The sequence below is a fragment of the Talpa europaea genome (genome assembly GCF_964194135.1).
Source record: "Talpa europaea genome assembly, chromosome: 4".
Lineage (NCBI taxonomy): Eukaryota > Metazoa > Chordata > Mammalia > Eulipotyphla > Talpidae > Talpa > Talpa europaea.
In genome coordinates, this window is record NC_140070.1 from 21,716,866 (window position 1) to 21,736,129 (window position 19,264).

Sequence of the window (19,264 nt, forward strand, 5' to 3'; positions counted from 1 at the left end):
TAAGAAACTGAAATATATACTCAATGGACTACTACTCAAAAATGAAATAGTGGGGTCTCCCTGGTGGCACAAGGGGTTAAGACACAACCTATGAAGCTAAACACAGACTCTGCAGCACGAGTTCGATTCCCAGCCAGGGAGCTAACCACATGGCGCAGCAGTCCTCTCCTGACTCGCCCGCCGCTCCCCTCAGCAGTGTATTTTGGTCAATCTGCCTGTTCTGCTCCCTGCTCTGTCTCTGGTGAATCCTCTCACCCCCCACACCTCTGACCTGTACCCCCATTCTTATATGCATAAATAAATAAATCATAAAAAAAAACCCAACAAAAATGAAATAGTGCCTTTTGGTACAAAATGGATGGACCTTAAAGTGATTATGCTAAGTAAAATAGTGATAGATGTTTTCACTCATCTGTTGAAAGTAAATTATAAAAAAATGTATACTGGGAAAGAAGAGCAAAAATAAAGCAAATCTTAGACTTAGTGAAAAATATACGAGTTATGAGAGGGAACGCTGGGAGGGAGGAGACAGAGAAAAGAATGGGACAGATATTAGTAGGGACGTTTGGTGGGAGGTAAGTAAAGTTTGTATATATGGAGAAGTAAAAATGTAACCTCAAAGTTATACAGACATTTAAACAATTGAGAAAATGTTTTTTTTTTTAAATCTGCTGCCTGTGTGTAAACCAGTCTTTCAACCCCCACAAAAGACCACAGAGGCAGAGAAAGAAGATATACACAAATGGGTACCCGCCTCGCATGCCCACAGTGCCAATCAGGAAAGGGATTCACTCCCAGCCCGGCCCTCCCATCTGTGCAGCCAGCGTCAGTGCATCTCCAAGTCAAGACAAAGTGGGAAACTGAAAAACCTAAGCCTATTAAAAAACCAGAAACACCCCCTTCCAAGAACACAATTAGTTTTTGATGTGAATAACTCACTATTCCCATCTATGTAAACTAAACTCAAACTTGTGATTTGGGGGAACAGGTCTCCCAAAGCACCACCTGTGGAACCACAGACTTCTTCCTAGACTCCGTTCTTGACTTTGACTATCTAATAAGCACTTTGTCTATTACTGAGAATTTTATTTCAGTGAACATTGGGATGTTGGACTTTATGTCCAGAGGAAACACCCTGAGTGTTAAGCAGGGAGTGACATGACCCGCTCTGCACTTCCCATAATCACCCCAGCTGCAGTGAGGAAGATGGACGAGGACAAACCTGGGTTGCTTCCTGCAGGATTAACATTAATAAGGGCTAACAGTGACTGGGGCAACACATCAGAGATGGAAAGCAGGCAGGTTCATGGCTGAACTGACTGAACTTGGCAATTGATTGGATGTGGGAGTGAGGGAGTGAGGAAGAGGGAGGAGGTAGGATGCTTCCAGGTTTTCTGACTGAGCAACGAAGTGGATGATGGTCCTTGAGGAGCTGGAACTCAGGGGAAGTGGCATTTGTGTGGAAATATGGATCTGTTATGTGCAGGGGAGCAAAATTTACACCACAAAATATGTCTTTTGGCAAAGGGCTAATTTCATAGGAATTAGCCTGGGTAGAGGTTGGTTTTGGTGTTTATATGTAAACACACATCTCTCTGTGAGGAAGTTTTCCAAGAAAGCCTAATATCTTTACCTCTTTTTGTTAGCGAAGATAGTTTAAATCTGCATAGTTTTGTCTACTGTGCCTTTTCAATAACCTCCCTAACTGATCTTCCATTTTACCCACTCCACTGCCCCTCTTTCACCCCCGACCCCTGGCATCTCTTGACTTGCCTAAACTATTAAGCCACATGATGGAGTTTGTCATATTGGGTCTCTCCCATATATACCAAGGGCTTTTGGCTTTTTCTCTTATCAGTCTGTCTGATGGCTTGATTATCAGCCTAAAGAACCCAGAGGGATTGGGGAGATTTCTTTTGTGCCCCCACATATGAAGAGGCAGGATTTGAGGTATTCAAGATTCATATTCTTTCTCCCATTCTAGACGTCTCAAATAGACAATATCCCGTCTTTCTCTATCCTAAATCATATGACGAAAGCTTGAAAGATTCATAGAAATCCTGTAGTCTAATCCTCGTTCATTCTACATAGGACACTGAGACCAGCTGGTGTTAAGGGGAATTTGCCCAAAATACAAAGGACTTATGTCCTTTAACCCCAAGACCCCCCTCTTTGAAGTATGTTTTGTTTTCATGCATTTCAGCTTTCATCATCATCATCATCATCATCTTACCCACTTGATCTGAACAAGAGTACCTGAAGGTGCTCTTTATAACATGAGAAATCCTTCACTTTCATACTAACTGATATCTTTGAATATAAAAATCTAATACTCGGGAAACTAAAAATAATGAGGAGCAGATGAAAATTTCAAAAACAAGTTATGTTGGTCTCTGGTCAAGTTACTCATAGGAATTTCCTGTCATTTCACTTTTTATTTTGATTACTTAGAAATTGCAGAGGGTATTGGATCTATTATTTTTTACAATATGAATTCTTAAATGTCTATCTTGATTCATCACAGTTTCAATGATTTGTCATGACTGCCTATAAAATTCGCTCTTTTAATCAATGTTCATAGGATTTTTAATGACTTTTTAAGCTGGTGAAGAAATAAAACATATGACTTTTGTTCACTGAGCTTTCATTGAGCTATAAGAATGATTGATGTCAGAGGAGCAATATTTAATGAGAGAACAAAACCAAATCCTTGACCCAAAAGAAGTAAAAACTATATTGCTTACCTGAGGCGGGAGTCCTTAAAGGTGTCCAGATAGGCAGGGTAGCTCCATCTAACCTGATTCCCTTTGCATCGAAGATCAAGTGTTTGTCCTGCCATGAGGTTCAGGGTAGCAGCAGGTTTCTGGAACCGACCTTTATCTGTCATTTGCATCATTATGGACTGTGTCTTCGGTATTGAATCAGCTGAGTCCCTGTCCTTTATTTTAGGAATTTTGGGTTTCACCTTCTTGTTAGTAGGCTTGATTCTATTTTCTCCTGGCTCCTTCGGACGTTTGTTCTTGGGAGGTTGTTGGCCAGTAACTAGGGCAGAGGACAGGAGATAGCAGTGGGATATTGTAATCACATACTCCTATAATTTAACACCTAAAACTGGTAATTTTTTTAAATACCTCCCCTTTCATTTGTCAAAATTATTTTTGGTAGTAATCATGATTATCATAACCTCATCAAGTTGCCAGAATAAGCAGTTACTGTCAGCCCTCTCCCTTAAACCAAAACCAGAGAAAATTTAAAAAGCAGGGCCTCCTTGGTGGCGCAAGGGGTTAAGACACAACTTATGAAGCTATCCACAGCCACTGCAGCACGAGTTTGAACCCATACAGTGAGCAACCCACATGGCTCAGTAGACCTTGCCTGTCTCACCCACTGCTCCCCTCAGCAGTGTATTTCAGTTGATCCGCCTGTTCTGCTCCCCACTCTGTCACTGGTGAACCCTCTCACCCCCCCACACCTCTGGCCTGTACCCCAGTTCTTTTTTAAAGGAATTATTTATTTTTATACAAGAACTGGGGTACAGTCAGAGGCATGGGAGGGTGAGAGGATTCACCAGAGACAGAACTGGGAGCAGAACAGGCAGACAACCGAAATACACTGCTGAGGGGAGAAGTGGGTGCTACAGGAGAGGTCTGCTGTGCCATGTGGGGTTCTCCCTGGCTGGCTGGGAATCGAACCTGCATTGCAGAGGCTGTGGACAGCTTCATAACACTGTGCTCAACCCGCTGAGCCACTGGGGAGGCCCTGGACCCCAGTTCTTGTATGCATAAATAAATCTTTAAAAAGCAAATACACTTCTACTGATCATCATGCCAGGACACTGAGTGGCCCAGGAGTCCATGCTTCTGAGCATGGGTATGTAAGGACTTGTGATTTTCCTGGTTCACTTTTTAGTTTTAAAATAACAAGTAACTCAGCAATCAAAAAAGATAAACTCATGCCATTTGCAGCGACATGGATGGAGCTGGGATTATGCTAGGCAAAGTAAGTCAGAAGGAAAAGATAAATATCAGATGGTTTCACTTACATGTGGCTATAGAGAAACTGAACAAAGGGTTAGGGAAGAGACAAAACTCACAAGCAGACCACAGATCTGAGGCAAAGAGCAGGGGGACAGGAGGGAGAGGGACGAAATAGGGGACAGAAGAGAACAAGGGACTATGGTGATGGGTCGTGGGAGCTGTGGTGGCAGGAGAGCTACATGGACAACATTTGAGGGGAAAAATCAAATAGTTAACAACGATGTAAGAAAATAAATTTAAAAAAATACATCAATGAGTAACTGCAAAGGAATTAATTCAGCCTCAAAGATGCTAATTAACTTCAACAAAACATTTCATGTATGAATTAAAATGCTCATTTGCCAAACACAAATACGTTTCCTTGTCGTTCACACTCTTTTACAGTCTCCAGCAGGTCACACAGAAGGGTAGGACCAAAGTTATTTGAGGTCTGATTCTGGTCTTTGCCATCTCAGTGTTCCTTGTTTATTTTAAATCTACTGTTTTAATTCAGGGATATGAAATCTTGAGTGGAGACAAAAATTGCACTCCAAGCACATTTAGATTTCAAACCATTGCAGACTTTCTCCTAAATTAGCATGTAGAGTGGCGCCTTTGGTGTCTGTAGCTGACAGCATCCATGGAGATAAAGGCTGGGTAAGGAACAAGTAGGAGCTTACAGGCAAGTCATTATAACCTAATGGTAAATGTAGCAATGGCTTAGAACTTAGTTAACAGGACACTTTTGCTATTGGAGGAGTATTTTATCACCAACATTCCTGGGAATTAGACAGATGGTGCTAATAACAAGCTGACCTACTTTCAATCTGTTTTACTACTGTTCTCCCTTCTCTACAGACAACATTCCCTTATTGCCAGCACCCAGAGATCTTGCTACTACTGCCCCCGCCTTGGTGGGCCTCTGAGTTCTAGAAATCTTGGCTGTGCACCAGCTCTGGTAGCCACTTGGCTGTGTCCACCAGCGGGGATGAGAAGGAGACCACGCAGAACTACTGTGCACATCTGTCTGCAGAAGCTCAAAGGTGACCTGGAATTACAAATGTCTAATTATAAAATATCTAATCTTATAGGATCCTGGGGTCATTGAGATAAAGTTCTCATGTCACTGATTAAAAAATTAAGGAGACCCCCTCCCCAAAGTTCAATTATTGCAGAAAGCTGTTAGCGGCAAACATGGGAGTAGAACTGAGGTCTCCTGACTCCCACCCAAGAGCTCATTTCCCTGTTTGCATTTTGAAAAGATAACCACACAGACCTGGAACAAGCAAGGGAATTACAGGGCACTTGTATAAAATGAGGAAATGTGGTCCATCAAGAGAAAGTCTGGTCATAGCCCAAAACGCAATCAAATGGGACTCAACTATCCTCTGCATGTTGCCCTTTCGCCTCTGCTCTGCTTTCAGCCAGGCCCAGACTCTGGCGCCTCGTCTCTTCCTCAGCCCGCTGCTGTCATGGGCCCTGCGCACCTTGCGCCCTGTGCCCCGCTGTCTTTCCCGTGACTTCAGATCCACTGTGACCCCCTCTTTTTCCTGCGTGTCCTATTTCCTGAGAAGTAAGTCTGTTCTTATTACCCAACCGTCCTCTACTCTGGGTCCTAGTCCTTCCTGGGAGCAGAGGTATGTTCTGAACTCTAGACTCCCCCGCAAGTCCCCAACACCTGCTGCCGATCCGATTGTTTGTCAAGAGTTCCCCTGACCCCATGAGTTTGGTTTATTCACCCCTGGGGTTCTGAGACATGGGGGCCATGGCACACACATGTACACACACACAACTTCAACTTCCCAGAGGGAGAAGCAATAGCACCAGTGGGAAGACTGCAGACCTACACAAGCACACGAATCCAGCCAGGTCCACGGTGAAGTATACACCTCAGCTTTGTAAGAACAAGGTCATGGTGTTTTTCGTAATATAGAAAATAAAAGCCCACCGTTATGATGTCCAAGTCACTTGTGTCCTGCACGCAGTTGTAACCCTATACCTAGGAGATTCACAGACCTCTGGATTAATGTCTAATCCAATGGGTTTTTTTTTTTAAGATTTATTTATTTATGCATACAAGAACTGGGATAGAGGCCCGAGGTGTGTGTGTGGGGTGGGGGGAGTGAAAGGATTCACCAGAGACAGAGCGGGGAACAGAACAGACAGACTGACTGAAATACACTGCTGAGGGGAGCAGCGGGTAAGTCAGGAGAGGTCTGCTGCACATGTGGGTAGCTCCCTGGCAGGCTGGGGATCAAACTCATGCTGCAGTGGCTGCAGATAGCTAGATAGGTTGTGTCTTAACCCCTTGCACCACCAGGGAGGCCCTGGTGTGTTTTCTTTATCAGGTACCAAGAATTCAAGCTCCCCAATATGGCGACAGGGGTCTGGAAATCCTATGGAATTTCAGCAGCTAGACCAACTTGACTGATTTCTAAGCCATCACATTCTGTGTGGCTGGGCTACTCAGGAACACTTGATGAACTGATTAAGGTCATTACACATCCAAATGTGTGCTGTTATCCTTGCAAAATAATTTGACCCTTTGACCAGATACCTCCTCCCACACCCCCAGATCTAACTACATACTTTGTCCAGCTGCCTGACCAAGGAAATAGTTCATGGTTTGAGGGTAGTGATGCCAAGTTAAATGAGCCAGCCTACAGGTACCGCAGACCCTCAGAAAATCTTAGGATCAAATGACTGCCAATCCCACATCTAACTTCTGGAAAGAATATGCATGACTCTTCAGCCTAGCTGTGTAAACTGTTTTCAGAGGCCTGAAACATAAAAATTTATATTGTACATAAATAAAAGTGAAAGTCTATTACCATTGCACTTTTGAGACTATCACATAGATTTTATTGAGAAATAGCTGGTAAAATTTGCAATCAAATATTACTGACATCAGGCCCTGGCTGCCACTGACTAGCTGTGTGACCATGGGAAATAACCCTCTGTCTCAGTTTCCTCATCTGTAAGTAGAGAATTATAAGGCAATAATGACTCTCTCATGGACAGCTGTGGAGATGAAATAACCTAATATGCTTAAGGTGCTGAGTAAAGCTTCCAGCCATAAGTCAGTGCTAGTTAAATTCTTCATGTTGTTCTGTGCTTCTCATCTTGTTTCGAGGTGATGCGTGATAAACTTAAGTGGAGGCAAAGCAGCTGTTATTTCAGTTAACAGATGAAAACAATTGAGATCACAGACATCAGTAAACTCATCCTGGGTCACTAAGAAGGTAGTAAGAAACCAGACCCTTTGACTCCAGGCCTAGAGTTTTCTCTGGCTCATGCTGTTGCCTTTTGAGTCCCTTGGAGAGAAAGATATTGTAGCAGTTTTACTTTATTTGCACCAATCTCACCCACAGCCTCATGTCTGAGTGGTTTCTTTGTTTGCTACACCCCCAACCTGCACAAGGAGTTCCAAGTCAAACAAAACTCGATGCCATGGATGAGAGGCAGCACTTTCCTGGAAGGCCTGGAGGTGCTTTTCCAAGGCATACATTAGAATCCCCATGAAGCCGCTGGTCAAAAACTTATCTCCAAAATGAACAAAAAAATGTTAAAAAGCGGGCCACATAAAAGACTAATTCTTCAGCATTAACTGAGGGTTGCAATGAGTCCTTACAATACAGGTGATCTGACTGTGAACCTCTCTGCAATTATTTTAGAGAAAAATAATCACTGACTGCTGTTTCAAAGAGGTCTGTGTGCAGTCATTAACATCTAAGAACTGTAGCTGGTTGGTTTTTCTCTCCCCGTGGGCAGTTAAGGGGGAAAGGCTGTTGTGAGGATCACATCAACACAACTGCACTACAAGTTTGAATAGCTCAGGGGTCCCCACTATAGAGACAAGCCCCCCTCTCATTTTCCCATTCTTCATAAAACACCCCACAAGTTAACACCTACACTTTTCCAACAAGCTAAGGCAGAAAAGCAATGACCAGGAAGAGGCAGAGGTAGAAAGAGGGGACCCTTGGCTTGCCCTGCTCCCTTCTGGCACTTCACTCCAAAGCACCCTGCTTCCATTTCTTGAACTATCATTTTCTTAAGTACTCATATTCCAGGATAAAGATCTTAATTTGAAACATTTTCTAGGTCATCCAATAGTACATGGTCGATCACGCTCGCCTGGAATCACTGCTGGCTGCGGCCCAGGACACATCGCCATCTTGGTTTTCCTCCTGTGCCAGTGAAACTCCTCAGACTATTTGGCTGCTCTTCATCTTTTTCTGTCTGATCTGAGTCCCAAGGACTTAATCCTTGTCACTGCTCCCAATCACTAAGGGCAGTCTGCGTGGCCTCCACCATCCCCTGGATAAAAGCGGGGTTAGATGCTCAGGGTTGCCCTGCTCCTGTTCTGATTTTGCCTTTTTTTTTTTTTTAAGATTTATTTATTTATTTATATACAAGCACTGGGTACAGTCAGAAGCGCGGGAGGGTGAGAGAATTCACCAGAGTCAGGGCCGGGTGCAGAGCAGGCAGAAGGACCAAAGTGCACTGCTGAGGGGAGCAGAGGCAGCAGGAGAGGTCTGCGCCACGTGGGACCCTCCTCTGGTGGCCGGGGAGCAGCCGGGGATCGAACCAGCGCTGCAGAGGCTGCGGGCAGCTTCGCAACCCAGCGCTCAACTGCTGCACCACCGGGGAGGCCCTGATTTTTGCCTTTAAACCTTGTTTCCTTCCCAGCACTGCCCCAGGGAAGGCTCATAAGTATCTCAAACGTTCTTGTCCACATTGAGCTCCACGCCTATCACACTGGCTCCTTCCCTAGCATCTCTTTATCAGCAAAAGGAAACTCGGTTCACCCAGCTGGTCAAGAAAAAAACTTCAGAGTCACACTTGATTCTTTTCTTTCTCACCCAAGCCATGTCCAGCAGCAAACTCCTTGGCTGTACTGTCAAAATAAACTGAAGCCTAGTCCTCTGTGCACCTTGAGCCAAGCCATGTTTCATCTGGACTATTAAAACAGCCACTCACCTGCAAAAACACAGATCGTGTGCTCTCTGCTCCCCTCCAGGGACTCTCTTCCCATTTACAACAAAGCCCTAAGTCTTCCCAGGCCTTACAAGGCTTTGACATTTTCTGTCCCACCTCGGTGTTCAGCCACATTCACCACTGAGACACCCAAAGCTGATGTGCTCCCATGCCTTTGGCCCCAGTCACTCCTCCTTCAGACACCCAAAGGTGCCAAGCTGGCCTCAGACCCTCCTTTCCAAACCACATCTTCACTCCCCTCCTCAGGCCTCTCCATTTTGCTACCCAGTATTATGTTTTAATTGTTCCCACCGAAAGATACACAGAAGCCCTAAGTCCTGGTACTTGTGATTGTGACATTATTTGGAAATGGGTTCTTTGTAAATGTGATCAAATTAAAATGAGGTATTTGGGGGCCTCCCTGGTGGCTCAAGTGGTTAAGATGCAACCTATGAAGCTATCAGCATCCACTGCAGCACGAGTTCGATCCCCGGCCAGCAAGCTACCCACATGGCACAGCAGACCTCTCCTGATTTGCCCGCTGTTCCCCTTAACAGTGTATTTCAGTCTGCCTGTTTTGTTCCCCAGTTTGTCTCTGGTGAATCCTCTCACCTGCCACATCTCTGGCCTGTACCCCAGTTCTTGTATGCATAAATAAATCTTTAAAAAATAAAATGAGGAATTAGGGTAGGTTTGGATCCATTCTTGAAAAGGAACTGCTAAGCAAATAAATCTTTCTTGTTTCCTACTGAAGGGTCTTAGGCCGGGGGCAGTAAATAATCCAATGCAATTGTAAATAACAAGTTTGCTTCCCTAATAAGCATATCTAAAGGAGGTGACATTCTAACTTGGTTGGACCACTGGCCAGGCTGATTGATCTCCCAGAACTTCTGTGATCACTGACCAATGTTATCAATGTAAGATGATTGTGTGTAAAAGAGACCCATTGTCTCTAGGTGGATGCTCAGACCTTACAAGACTGTCCAGGTCTGAGATCTCATGCATGAGTAATAAAGCTTCTCCTGATCTCACCATTCCTGAAGTACCACTTGTTCTTCCCCTGCCCTGCTAAAAGGCTAGAATTTATTTCTGCAACATTATGACCACAGTACTATTATCACACCCAAAATTCATCTATCATTTCTTACAAAGTACTCAGTCTGTGTTAAACTTTCTCCCATCAGCTCACATGTTTATTGGTAGTGTGAATTACATTTGACTCAAACAGCAACCCATTGACTCAGGGAGATGTTTGTCATCATCCTCATGGGCCACCGGGGGCCAGGAATAATCCAGGAGGCAGAGGCTGGCTTCAGCCTCCTGAGCCCCGGAGGCAGGCATCTTGGATTAGTGATATAGACTAGTGAATGGGTTGTTTGAAATTATTTTGTCTGGCCATTTCCTGCCCTGTTCAAATAATTATACTAAATAAGACATTTCCAACACTTCGGCAGGTCACAAGCCAGGATCTGCCAGGAGTACTTAACTCATTTTATAACATGAACTCGCGCAGAGTAGCTGTTGCTCCTGGAAAAGCAGCATTGCCTCCATTTTATTCAGCAAACTCAGGCTGAGGGATCTTCATCCCCAGCTTCAAGTTCCAAACCATCTTGGGCTTTGTAAACTAGAATGTGGGGTTTTTTTTTTTTTTTTTTTGGGCAAACGCTTGTAGTTCCACAGGAAAGAAAGGAACTGGTTGGGATGGAGTAGTGGGTAAAATGTGAGCCAGGCTGAGCTGGCTCCAGCTGGAGGTTGCATAACAGTAAAAACCAGAACTAAGCACAAATTGTGGCTGTAGCTGAGGAATTTCAAAGGAGGTTTCAGGATCCTAGGGTGTACTCAGATGCAAAATGTACTACACAAATACCACCAAGGCAAGAAGGCAGCCAAACACAACAAACACTAACAGTAACATATAGACCTACAGCCATACCTCCAGCAATACAGGTGAGCATGCGTAGGTGCAGGCCCTGCAGCTGTGGGTGACCCAACAGGGTGGGTCCAGGGTGGGTCAAAAACGTGCAGTCGCCCAAGGGCTGCTGCAACTACACAACAAAGCATTTTCTTCACCTTTTCTATCCATTTGGGTAAGTGTAACATTGTGGGTTTTGAGATTAGTAAGGAGAAATATCTGGTCTAAGATCTTGCAGGATTCATGCCCAAGGTGGTATAGGAAACAAATGCAGGATGGCAGATGGGAGAAGCATTCGAATTTTGCAAAAGAATACGCAGTTGCCTTGCTGAGGTGGCACCCGCCCTTAGCAGCCAAGATCCCCCGGGCGGCCCCAGCGCCGAGGTGGAAGTGATGCCCCGCCCGGCGCCACCCCACCCCGACACGTTGACAGTGGGGGCTGGAACAGGCGCTGCCTGGGGGTGCTCGGGTTGCCCGACGAGGGTTTTTCTGGAGCGGGGTAGCTGCCACGGTCCCGGGGGCTCCCAGGGGAGAAGGAGCGGAGGTACAGGGGCTCTGCTAGGATGGGGCAGGTGCACGGGGCAGGAGGTGGCTCCTGGGGGGTCAAAAGGTAGAGGAGCGCAGAGGAGGCTGAGGGGCAAGCGGAGTAGCCCCTCCCCAGAGTCACTCACCTTCCTCTAGCGCTTCGTGCACCAGCAGAAGACCCAGAAGCAGCCAAACCTTCATCTTCGGGGCGAGGAGCGAGCGCAGGGATGGGAGCGCGGGCGGAGGCGCGAGCCGGCAGCTCCGGGCCAGGGCAGGGTGCCGGGGAGGCGCGGGCACGGGGCGCCGCCTGGGGGCGGGAGCCGCTCCAGGTCGGGGCGGGCGCCTGGGACGCCACAGCTGCAGGATTCGGTTTCATGAGAAGGAACACAGTTTTGGGGGAAAAGTTTTTGCGTGTGGTTGTTTTTTTTTTTTTTTTTTTAATCTCTCTGTGCAATGTGACCTCTCCTGCCCCCTGGCGGAGAAGTTTGGCGCTGCGCCTTCCCAGGAGAGTAAAAGGAGGTGTCAGGGCGAAACGAGGTCTTACCAAATTGATTAACTTCAAGAAAGCCCTGCATAATCCTGAGGATACCAATGGGTTCACATTGAACCACAATTGCAATTGTCACCAGCACGCTCTCCGCCCGTTCAGGTAGAACACTGATGCTCTGTCAAAGGCGCCCGGGTGGTTTTTCTGCTCATTATTAGAAGGTCTCTCAATTACTAGATCATTGTCTTCAGCTGTTCTTGCTGCTACTGTTTTATATTTGGCATTCAGCCTTGCTGCACACGTGAATCTCCACTGCAGTCGACACTTTAGCCCTGGGGGTCCCACGTGGGAAGACTGGTCTGCCATTAGAGGGCCCAACTCCTGGTGAAACTCATGGAGGAGACTCACCCTCTCTGGGCTGGGCTAAGCGCTGCCGACCATGAGTACTTCTCTCCCACACTTACAACAAACTGTAGAACCTAAGTGGGGATCTGCGTCTGCTTCCTAATTCCACCCTCTGCTATAAATCAGAGGGCAGGTGTATCTTACTGCATGACTTGTCTGCCACCAGTTTCTGGACTGTAATAATTACTTACCAGGAACTCATTGTTCCAACCAGTGTTATACCATACATTGCATCTCTTGCTGCTGCTCCTATGGAGACGTCTAAGAGGCCAGCTGTATTGTTAACACCATCCTGGTTTTACAGATGAGGATGCGGGAGCTTAAACTCAGCCTAAGTCTTAATCCAGGTTGTAGCCAACCTGAAAGTCCGGGAGGTATAACCCTCACTCTGCTGGTTAAAACAAGCTGTTGAAATCACTACGAAGGAGAGTTCTGCAGAGGCACCCACCTGACCCATAAACTGGAGAGGGCCCAAACACCACCTTAAATACCCGAGACTGAAGACAGAACTTGCAGACTTACCTCACTGTGGCCTGGCCAGGCAACCTGACCTGGGGAGCTGCGAGTCTGCCCAGGGAGGAGTGGCTGCCATAAAAACAGCCCTTAGAAGAAAACGTCTGACTTTCCAAGTTTTTGTGAATTCTTAAAAGCCAATGCAGAGTAGCAGGCAAGGGTCAAATCCCTGGGCGTCTCAGATCCATGGGGACCCAGACACCCTCTTCAGCAGCTCCTTCCTGCAGGTCTGCAAGTTCTTCACAAGCCTAAAGGCCCCACATGTGGAGAGATCTGGGGCTAATGAAGAGTTGTATTCAGTAGCTCCATCTGTGCTTTCTTTTAAAAAATTAATTAAAAAATAGTGCCAAAACTATCCTTATCCAATATCTTTATGTCCACAAATATTTCTACAATATAAGTTCCTAGAAGTGAAATTATTTGGCCAAAGGCCAAGATATTTAACACTTTTTATAAACATTGCCAATTTGCCTTTCAACAAAGATGTCCCTATTTAGAGCCAATTCTGCAGTCTTCAGGAGCATAGGAATGAAACTACTCATTTCTGCATGCACCCACCATGCTGGATGTGATGATTCCATTGTTACAACCTGGCAGGGCTGGGGTGGGAGGCTGTCTCCCTGTGTTCCTGCAATTCCCCTTATTTTTCCTATTATCAGGAATGAGTTTCTTATGTTTTAATCAGACATTTGTATTTTCTTATATTTAAAAATTTAGTACATTTTATTGTTTGTTTCACACAATAGTAGAATCTTATATTCTGACTAGTAAATTCTTGGATGTTCTGCACATTGTAGACATTTTCTTCTAATTCCTTGTACCCATTTTTTTTTTGCTGATGGCTCAAGAACACCGTTGTTTAAGCAATTACATTTTCCAGTAACTTCCTTCATGACTCTGGGTTTTATATATCCTTAGGTAGAATTTCTCTGCCTCAAATTATTTTGTATATTCATCTAAAACTTTTATTAATTGTGTTGTGTTGTTCATGTTTAGCCTTTAAATCTATAATTTGTTCTGGTATCATGTAAAGGCAGGAATGGACACAGTGCAAGTTCTCTATGATCCCAAGCAGATGGGGTAAAGGAGGAAAGAGTCCTGGAGCCCTCAGTGGCTTTTTGCAGACTTTTATTTAGATTGACCAAGCACATGGCAGGCAGGGGTGCTGGGGGGCCGGGAGGCTGGCAGGCCTCCCAGCCCCCAGCAAGTCTTCACTCTTTCTGTGCTCTCAGGCATTCTCTCAGCTTCTTTGCTCTCCTGCTTTTCTGCTTCTCGGCTTCTGCTGGCGCCCCTGTGATGCTGCCCTCAAAAGGCCAGTATTAGCCCAGGTGAATCCCATCTACATATCCCATCTACAATACCCTACATATCATAAATTTTAAATCTAATTTTGCTTCCAGTTGGATGATCATTGTCACACTATCATTTGATAAACAATTTCTTCTTTTTTTCATCTTTCTGAATTGACTTTTTTTGTGCATTAAATGACACATAGACATGAATCTATTTTTGTTCTATTTTATTCTGCTGGTATTTTTACATATGCCTATAGAATGCATTAATTGGTGCTGGTTTATAGCATGTTTTGTTATTTGGAGAAGGGATGCCCCTCTGCGGGGTAAGGTAAAAAGTATCAGGCTTTTCTGCCCTCCTGTCATTAGGATAGTTGAGGGTACCCTGTGGTCCTGAATGCATGCCTGATGGCGGGCACCTGGAGTGGGTACACCTGGGCTGAGAGAGTGAGTTTATAAGGGTGGTGTCAGGGGGACAGCAGCAGAAGCCAAGAACGAGCAGAAGCCTAGAGAAGAGAAGCAGAGAGAACGCCAGAGAGAGTCCAGATAGAGTGAGGATTTGCTGGCCTCCCAGCTGCCCAGCAGCCCTGCCTGCCATATGCCTGGTAAATCTAAATAAAAGTCCTGCAAAAGCCACTGAGGACTCTGATTCCTCCTTTACCCGGTCTGCTGGATCATAGAAAACCTGCTCCGTATCATTCCTGACCTTATACCCTCTCATTATTCTTCTATTATTATTGTACATTTTTTCTTCCAGATGAAATTTAGAATCAATAAAATTTTGTAGTGTTTGATTATGATTGCACTGAATTTTTGATTTGGGGGAGAATGGACACATTTAACAATATTGAGTTTTCCTACCCAGAAATATTATGTTATATATCTTACCAATTGTTCAAGTCTTCCTTATGTCCCCATTATATTTTCTAGTTGGTTAATTCTGGTATTAGGACAACAATTTTATCATTCTGTTTTTCCAAGCCTCCTTATGTCAAATATACTTTAGCTAAGTCTGGGATCCCTAAATGTGTGTGTGTGTGTGTGTGTACTTATATGCATATATGTACTTATACACATGTGTGTACACAGTCAGATAGTTAAACATGCTTATGTAGTTACTCATTTGCTTGTAATATGAGAGACATTTCCTATTTTTGCTTGCTTATTTGGTTATTGTGAATGAATATGTCCTCATTATATTTTCAAACTAGTTAACTTATATGGAAAGTAATTTGGGGATTATTGTTAGAATTATCATTAATTCCTAAAACTTAGAATATTTTTGGAAATGTCCTAAACCTGTTTGTAGTCATATACACTTTATCTAAATTTAGGCACCCAAATTTATCCTGGGTCTATTAGGGGTTAAATTGTGGCCCTCTCCCAATATTTTTAATATTGAAATCTTACCCTTCAGTACTTCAGAGTGTGACCATATTTGGAGACAGGATATCTTAAAAAAGGTAATAAATTAAAATGAGGTCATGAGGGTGGGCCTTAATCTAATCTAACTGGTACCCTTATAATAAAAGGAAATTTCGACACAGACACAATAAATATGAAGACACAAGGAGAAGATGGCCAAAGAAAGGCTTTGGAAGAAACCAGTCTTGAATTTTGAACTTTCAGAACTGTGAAAAAATATGTTTCTATTGTTTAAGTCACCCAGTCTGTGGTTACTTCATTTTGTGCTCCTAGGGAACAAATACACTCTGTTAGCATGGAAGCAAGGGTTACAACAAGCACAGGGGTTTCCCAAGACCTGTAGCTGCTTAATCACAAGGCTGTTGTCCTTGAAAGAAGCAATCTCAGGATGACTCCAAATTTGAAAAATAAAACTGCTAAAGCTTTGTTTTATGAGTTGTATTTTGCTCAAAAAGCCATTTTCTTGGTCTCTAGGGTAAAAAAGAATCTTATTATGAGGATCTGTTTGCACTAAACTTTTCCATTTTTCTCCAATAATTGCTGTGATATTGGTCAATTAAAGTAAATATTATCTTACGGCTCTAAGCCAAATACAACTTGAAGTCTGGCTTCCTGAGTCATGATTAATTTTTGTATGGTCAGTGTATATCTCATCACCTAAATGGACCCTCTTATTTGTCCACGTAGTTTTCAACAGCTCTCGTAGGTTTCTAGATAAATGATCATATTACCTGCATCGCCCACTTCTTTATTATCTGTTGCTTGTCTGCCTCTGTCACTTCACTCACTGACTCTCCATTCCATGGAGGACAGAATGTCTCAGGGATGGAACAAATTAGGGAACTCAAGCCTCCCCTGAATCATCAGCTGCTTCCTGATGTGAGATGCTGAAAACATAGAAACAGCTTTTAAAAATTGACCAGGGCGGTCACACATGGTAGGGCACTGTTTTAACCAACCAACTGAGCATTAGTGCCTTTCTCTGCAGAGTGAGGACAGCAGTCCCTTGCACTGGCTGAACAAATAGAGAGCTGGAGAGGAAAGAGCAGTAGCAGAAGGAAGAAGCAAAAACCAGGAGATAGAAAAGTGAGAGAAGTGTGATCCGGGGGTGGGGGGTAGGCTGCACTTACTAATTTTCATTAACTAGAAATACAATTAAGATGAAGTTTAAAAAAAATGGTTTCAGGTTCTTAGCAGAAGATAATTTTAGGAGTTTCAAATATAACACTGAAAATCTTATTCTAATAGAAATACCAGACATTTTTTTATGCTCCCAGAACCACTAATTATGAGATACCAGAGTATAAGGAAGGATCCCAGAACCTTGGTCTCGTTAAAATAGATGGGGTAAAGAAATTAGGTTTTTAGCTCCAGGATGTAGCATGTTATAAGATTGTACTACTGTCCATTAGTGGCAAGAGCCCCTAGGTGAGTATGGGAAACACAGTTCTAAGTGAATAAATGGCTTTTTCTTAATGCTGTTCCTCTCCCATTTCAACCAGCCCATGCCTATTTGTTTACACCCTCTAAGTGCTTCTTATTAAACAGCATCTGCTATCAATTATTTTTTAAAAGATTTATTTATTTATACAAGCACTGGGGTACAGTCAGAAGTGCATGAGGGTGAGAGAATTCACCAGAGCCAGAGTGAGGAACAGAACAGGCAGACTGACGAAGTACACTGCTGAAGGGAGTAGTGGGCAGCAGGAGGTCTGTGCGCCATGTGGGACCCTCTCCAGCGGCTGGGGAATCGAACTGGCACTGCAGAGGCTGCGGGCAGCTTCGCAACTCAGTGCTCAACTGCTGCGCCACCGGGAAGGCCCTGCTATCAATTATTTGCACCTTAGTGCCACTTAAGTATTTTGGTTTTAAGAACATGGGCATTTTAAGTCTGATTTCTACTAGGGCAGTGAAACCCTTGGGCCTTGCTGAAGAAGTATCATGAATCAGTGAGCAGGCGTGGGAGGATTCAGGACATGTGGCAATTCAGCCACCGGGGACCCCAGAAAACCTCAGTCATGACAATGCTGTGCTACTACTATGGATAAATAGACCCAGAGCCCAGAAGTGAGCTTGCTTCCCACCATGGAACCCTCAGCTGTGTAATTCTCCTGGGCAGTAGCCTCTGTCTTGTATTCCTCCTCACATTGACTGCTGTAAAGGGCAGGAAGACCACAGTGCATGTTTTCTATGATCTAGCAGACTGGGTAAAGAAGGAGTCAGAGTCCTCAGTGGTTTTTGCAGGCTTTTTTACTGGGATTACCAGGTACATGGCAGGCAGGGGTGCTGGGGGGCCAGGAGGCTGGCAGGCCTCCCAGCCCCCAGAAAGTCTTCACTCTATCTGGGCTCTCCAGCCTTCTCTGCTTCTCTCTCGGCTTCTCTTTTGGCTTCTACTGCTGCTGGCATCCCCCGTGATGCCGCCCTTAAAAGCCCAGTCTCAGCCCAGGTGAATCCCATCTACCTCTGCCCACACCCTACTCCAGGTGCCTGCCATCAGGCATGCATTCAGGACCGCAGGGATCCATCATCTATCCCGATGGCGGGAGGGCAGAAAAGCCTGACATTTTTCCTTACCCTGCAACTGTTTATCCCTGTGGAGAGTAATAAGGATTCTTTACCCACGGTTTACGACATTGGTAATCTCTGCTACCAAAAAATATTGGAGTTGACTATAAATCTGTTACTAGAAAGGTTCAAGGAAGTTTATCAATATTGATCTGAGTTTCTTTCTAGTTTCACCCATATTTTAACCTACCTTAAAAGTTGCAATAATATAAAATGGGTCATTTTTGTGTCTTTGTGACATTTTTGGAGATTCTTTGTGGGGTGAAATAATCATTCTTTCCAGACGGAAGGGGACTTAGCCTAATCTCTCAATCCAGATTTTGACCCTTGACTACAAAGGAAAGCTATCTGTGGCTGTAGTGGCAGGACTGGACACAGTGCAGGTTTTCTAGGATCCCATGCAGATCAGGTAAAGGAGGAGTCAGAGTCCTCGGTGGTTTTTTGCAGGCCTTTTATTGGGGTTCATTGGGTATGTGGCAGGCAGGGGTGCTGGGGAGCCGGGAGGCTGGCAGTGCTCCCAGTCCCCAGCAAATCCTCACTCTATCTGGGCTCTCCGGTGATCTCTGCTTCTTCCTATGGCTCTGCTTCTCTCTCGGCTTCTCTTTCAGCTTCATCTTGGCGTCCCCGTGATGCCGCCCTTAAAAGCACAGTCTTAGCGCAGGTGGACCCACTTCAGGTGCCCGCCATCAGGCATGCATTCAGGATCATAGGGTTCCCTCATCTATCCTGATGGCGGGAGGGTAGAAAAGCCTGATACCTTTTACCTTACCCTACAGTGGCCTTCTTTAAAGAACACTGGCATGGATGGGAGGGGAGACTAGTAGAGACTAGGTAGGCAATTTAGCCCCCCACAAATCTTTATGATTTTTCTCTGGGCTCTCTGGCGTTCTCTCGTGGACTCACCCCTCTGTAGTCACTCCTCAGGTAGCCATCTTCTTCCATCTCTGAGTGACGCCAACCTTACAGCCCTGGCCTCCAGGCTCAGATGTGCACACTTGCAGATGCCCACATCCATACTCCAGGTGTCCACAATCAGGCCACACTCCCAAGCACCTCCTGTATTAGCATGATCAAGGCCACAGGTGGTAGCCACAGAGGCTAACGGTGCAAAAAACCTGATTAGTTCACTTGCCCTACAAACACTAAG

The 19,264-nt window shown here is 44.8% G+C and overlaps 1 protein-coding gene across 1 annotated transcript in view; it reads right to left on the reverse strand.

The window, feature by feature from the left end:
• Positions 1-11,631, reverse strand: part of PDGFRL (platelet derived growth factor receptor like) — a gene marked incomplete at both ends in the record, with an annotated part of 45,769 nt that extends 34,138 nt beyond the window's left edge. Inside the window, 2 exons of the mRNA XM_084231146.1 lie at positions 2,745-3,042; positions 11,577-11,631. Coding sequence (XP_084087272.1) covers positions 2,745-3,042; positions 11,577-11,631 — 353 coding nt within the window. The remainder of the gene's footprint in view (positions 1-2,744; positions 3,043-11,576) is intronic.
• Positions 11,632-19,264: the final 7,633 nt, after the last annotated feature.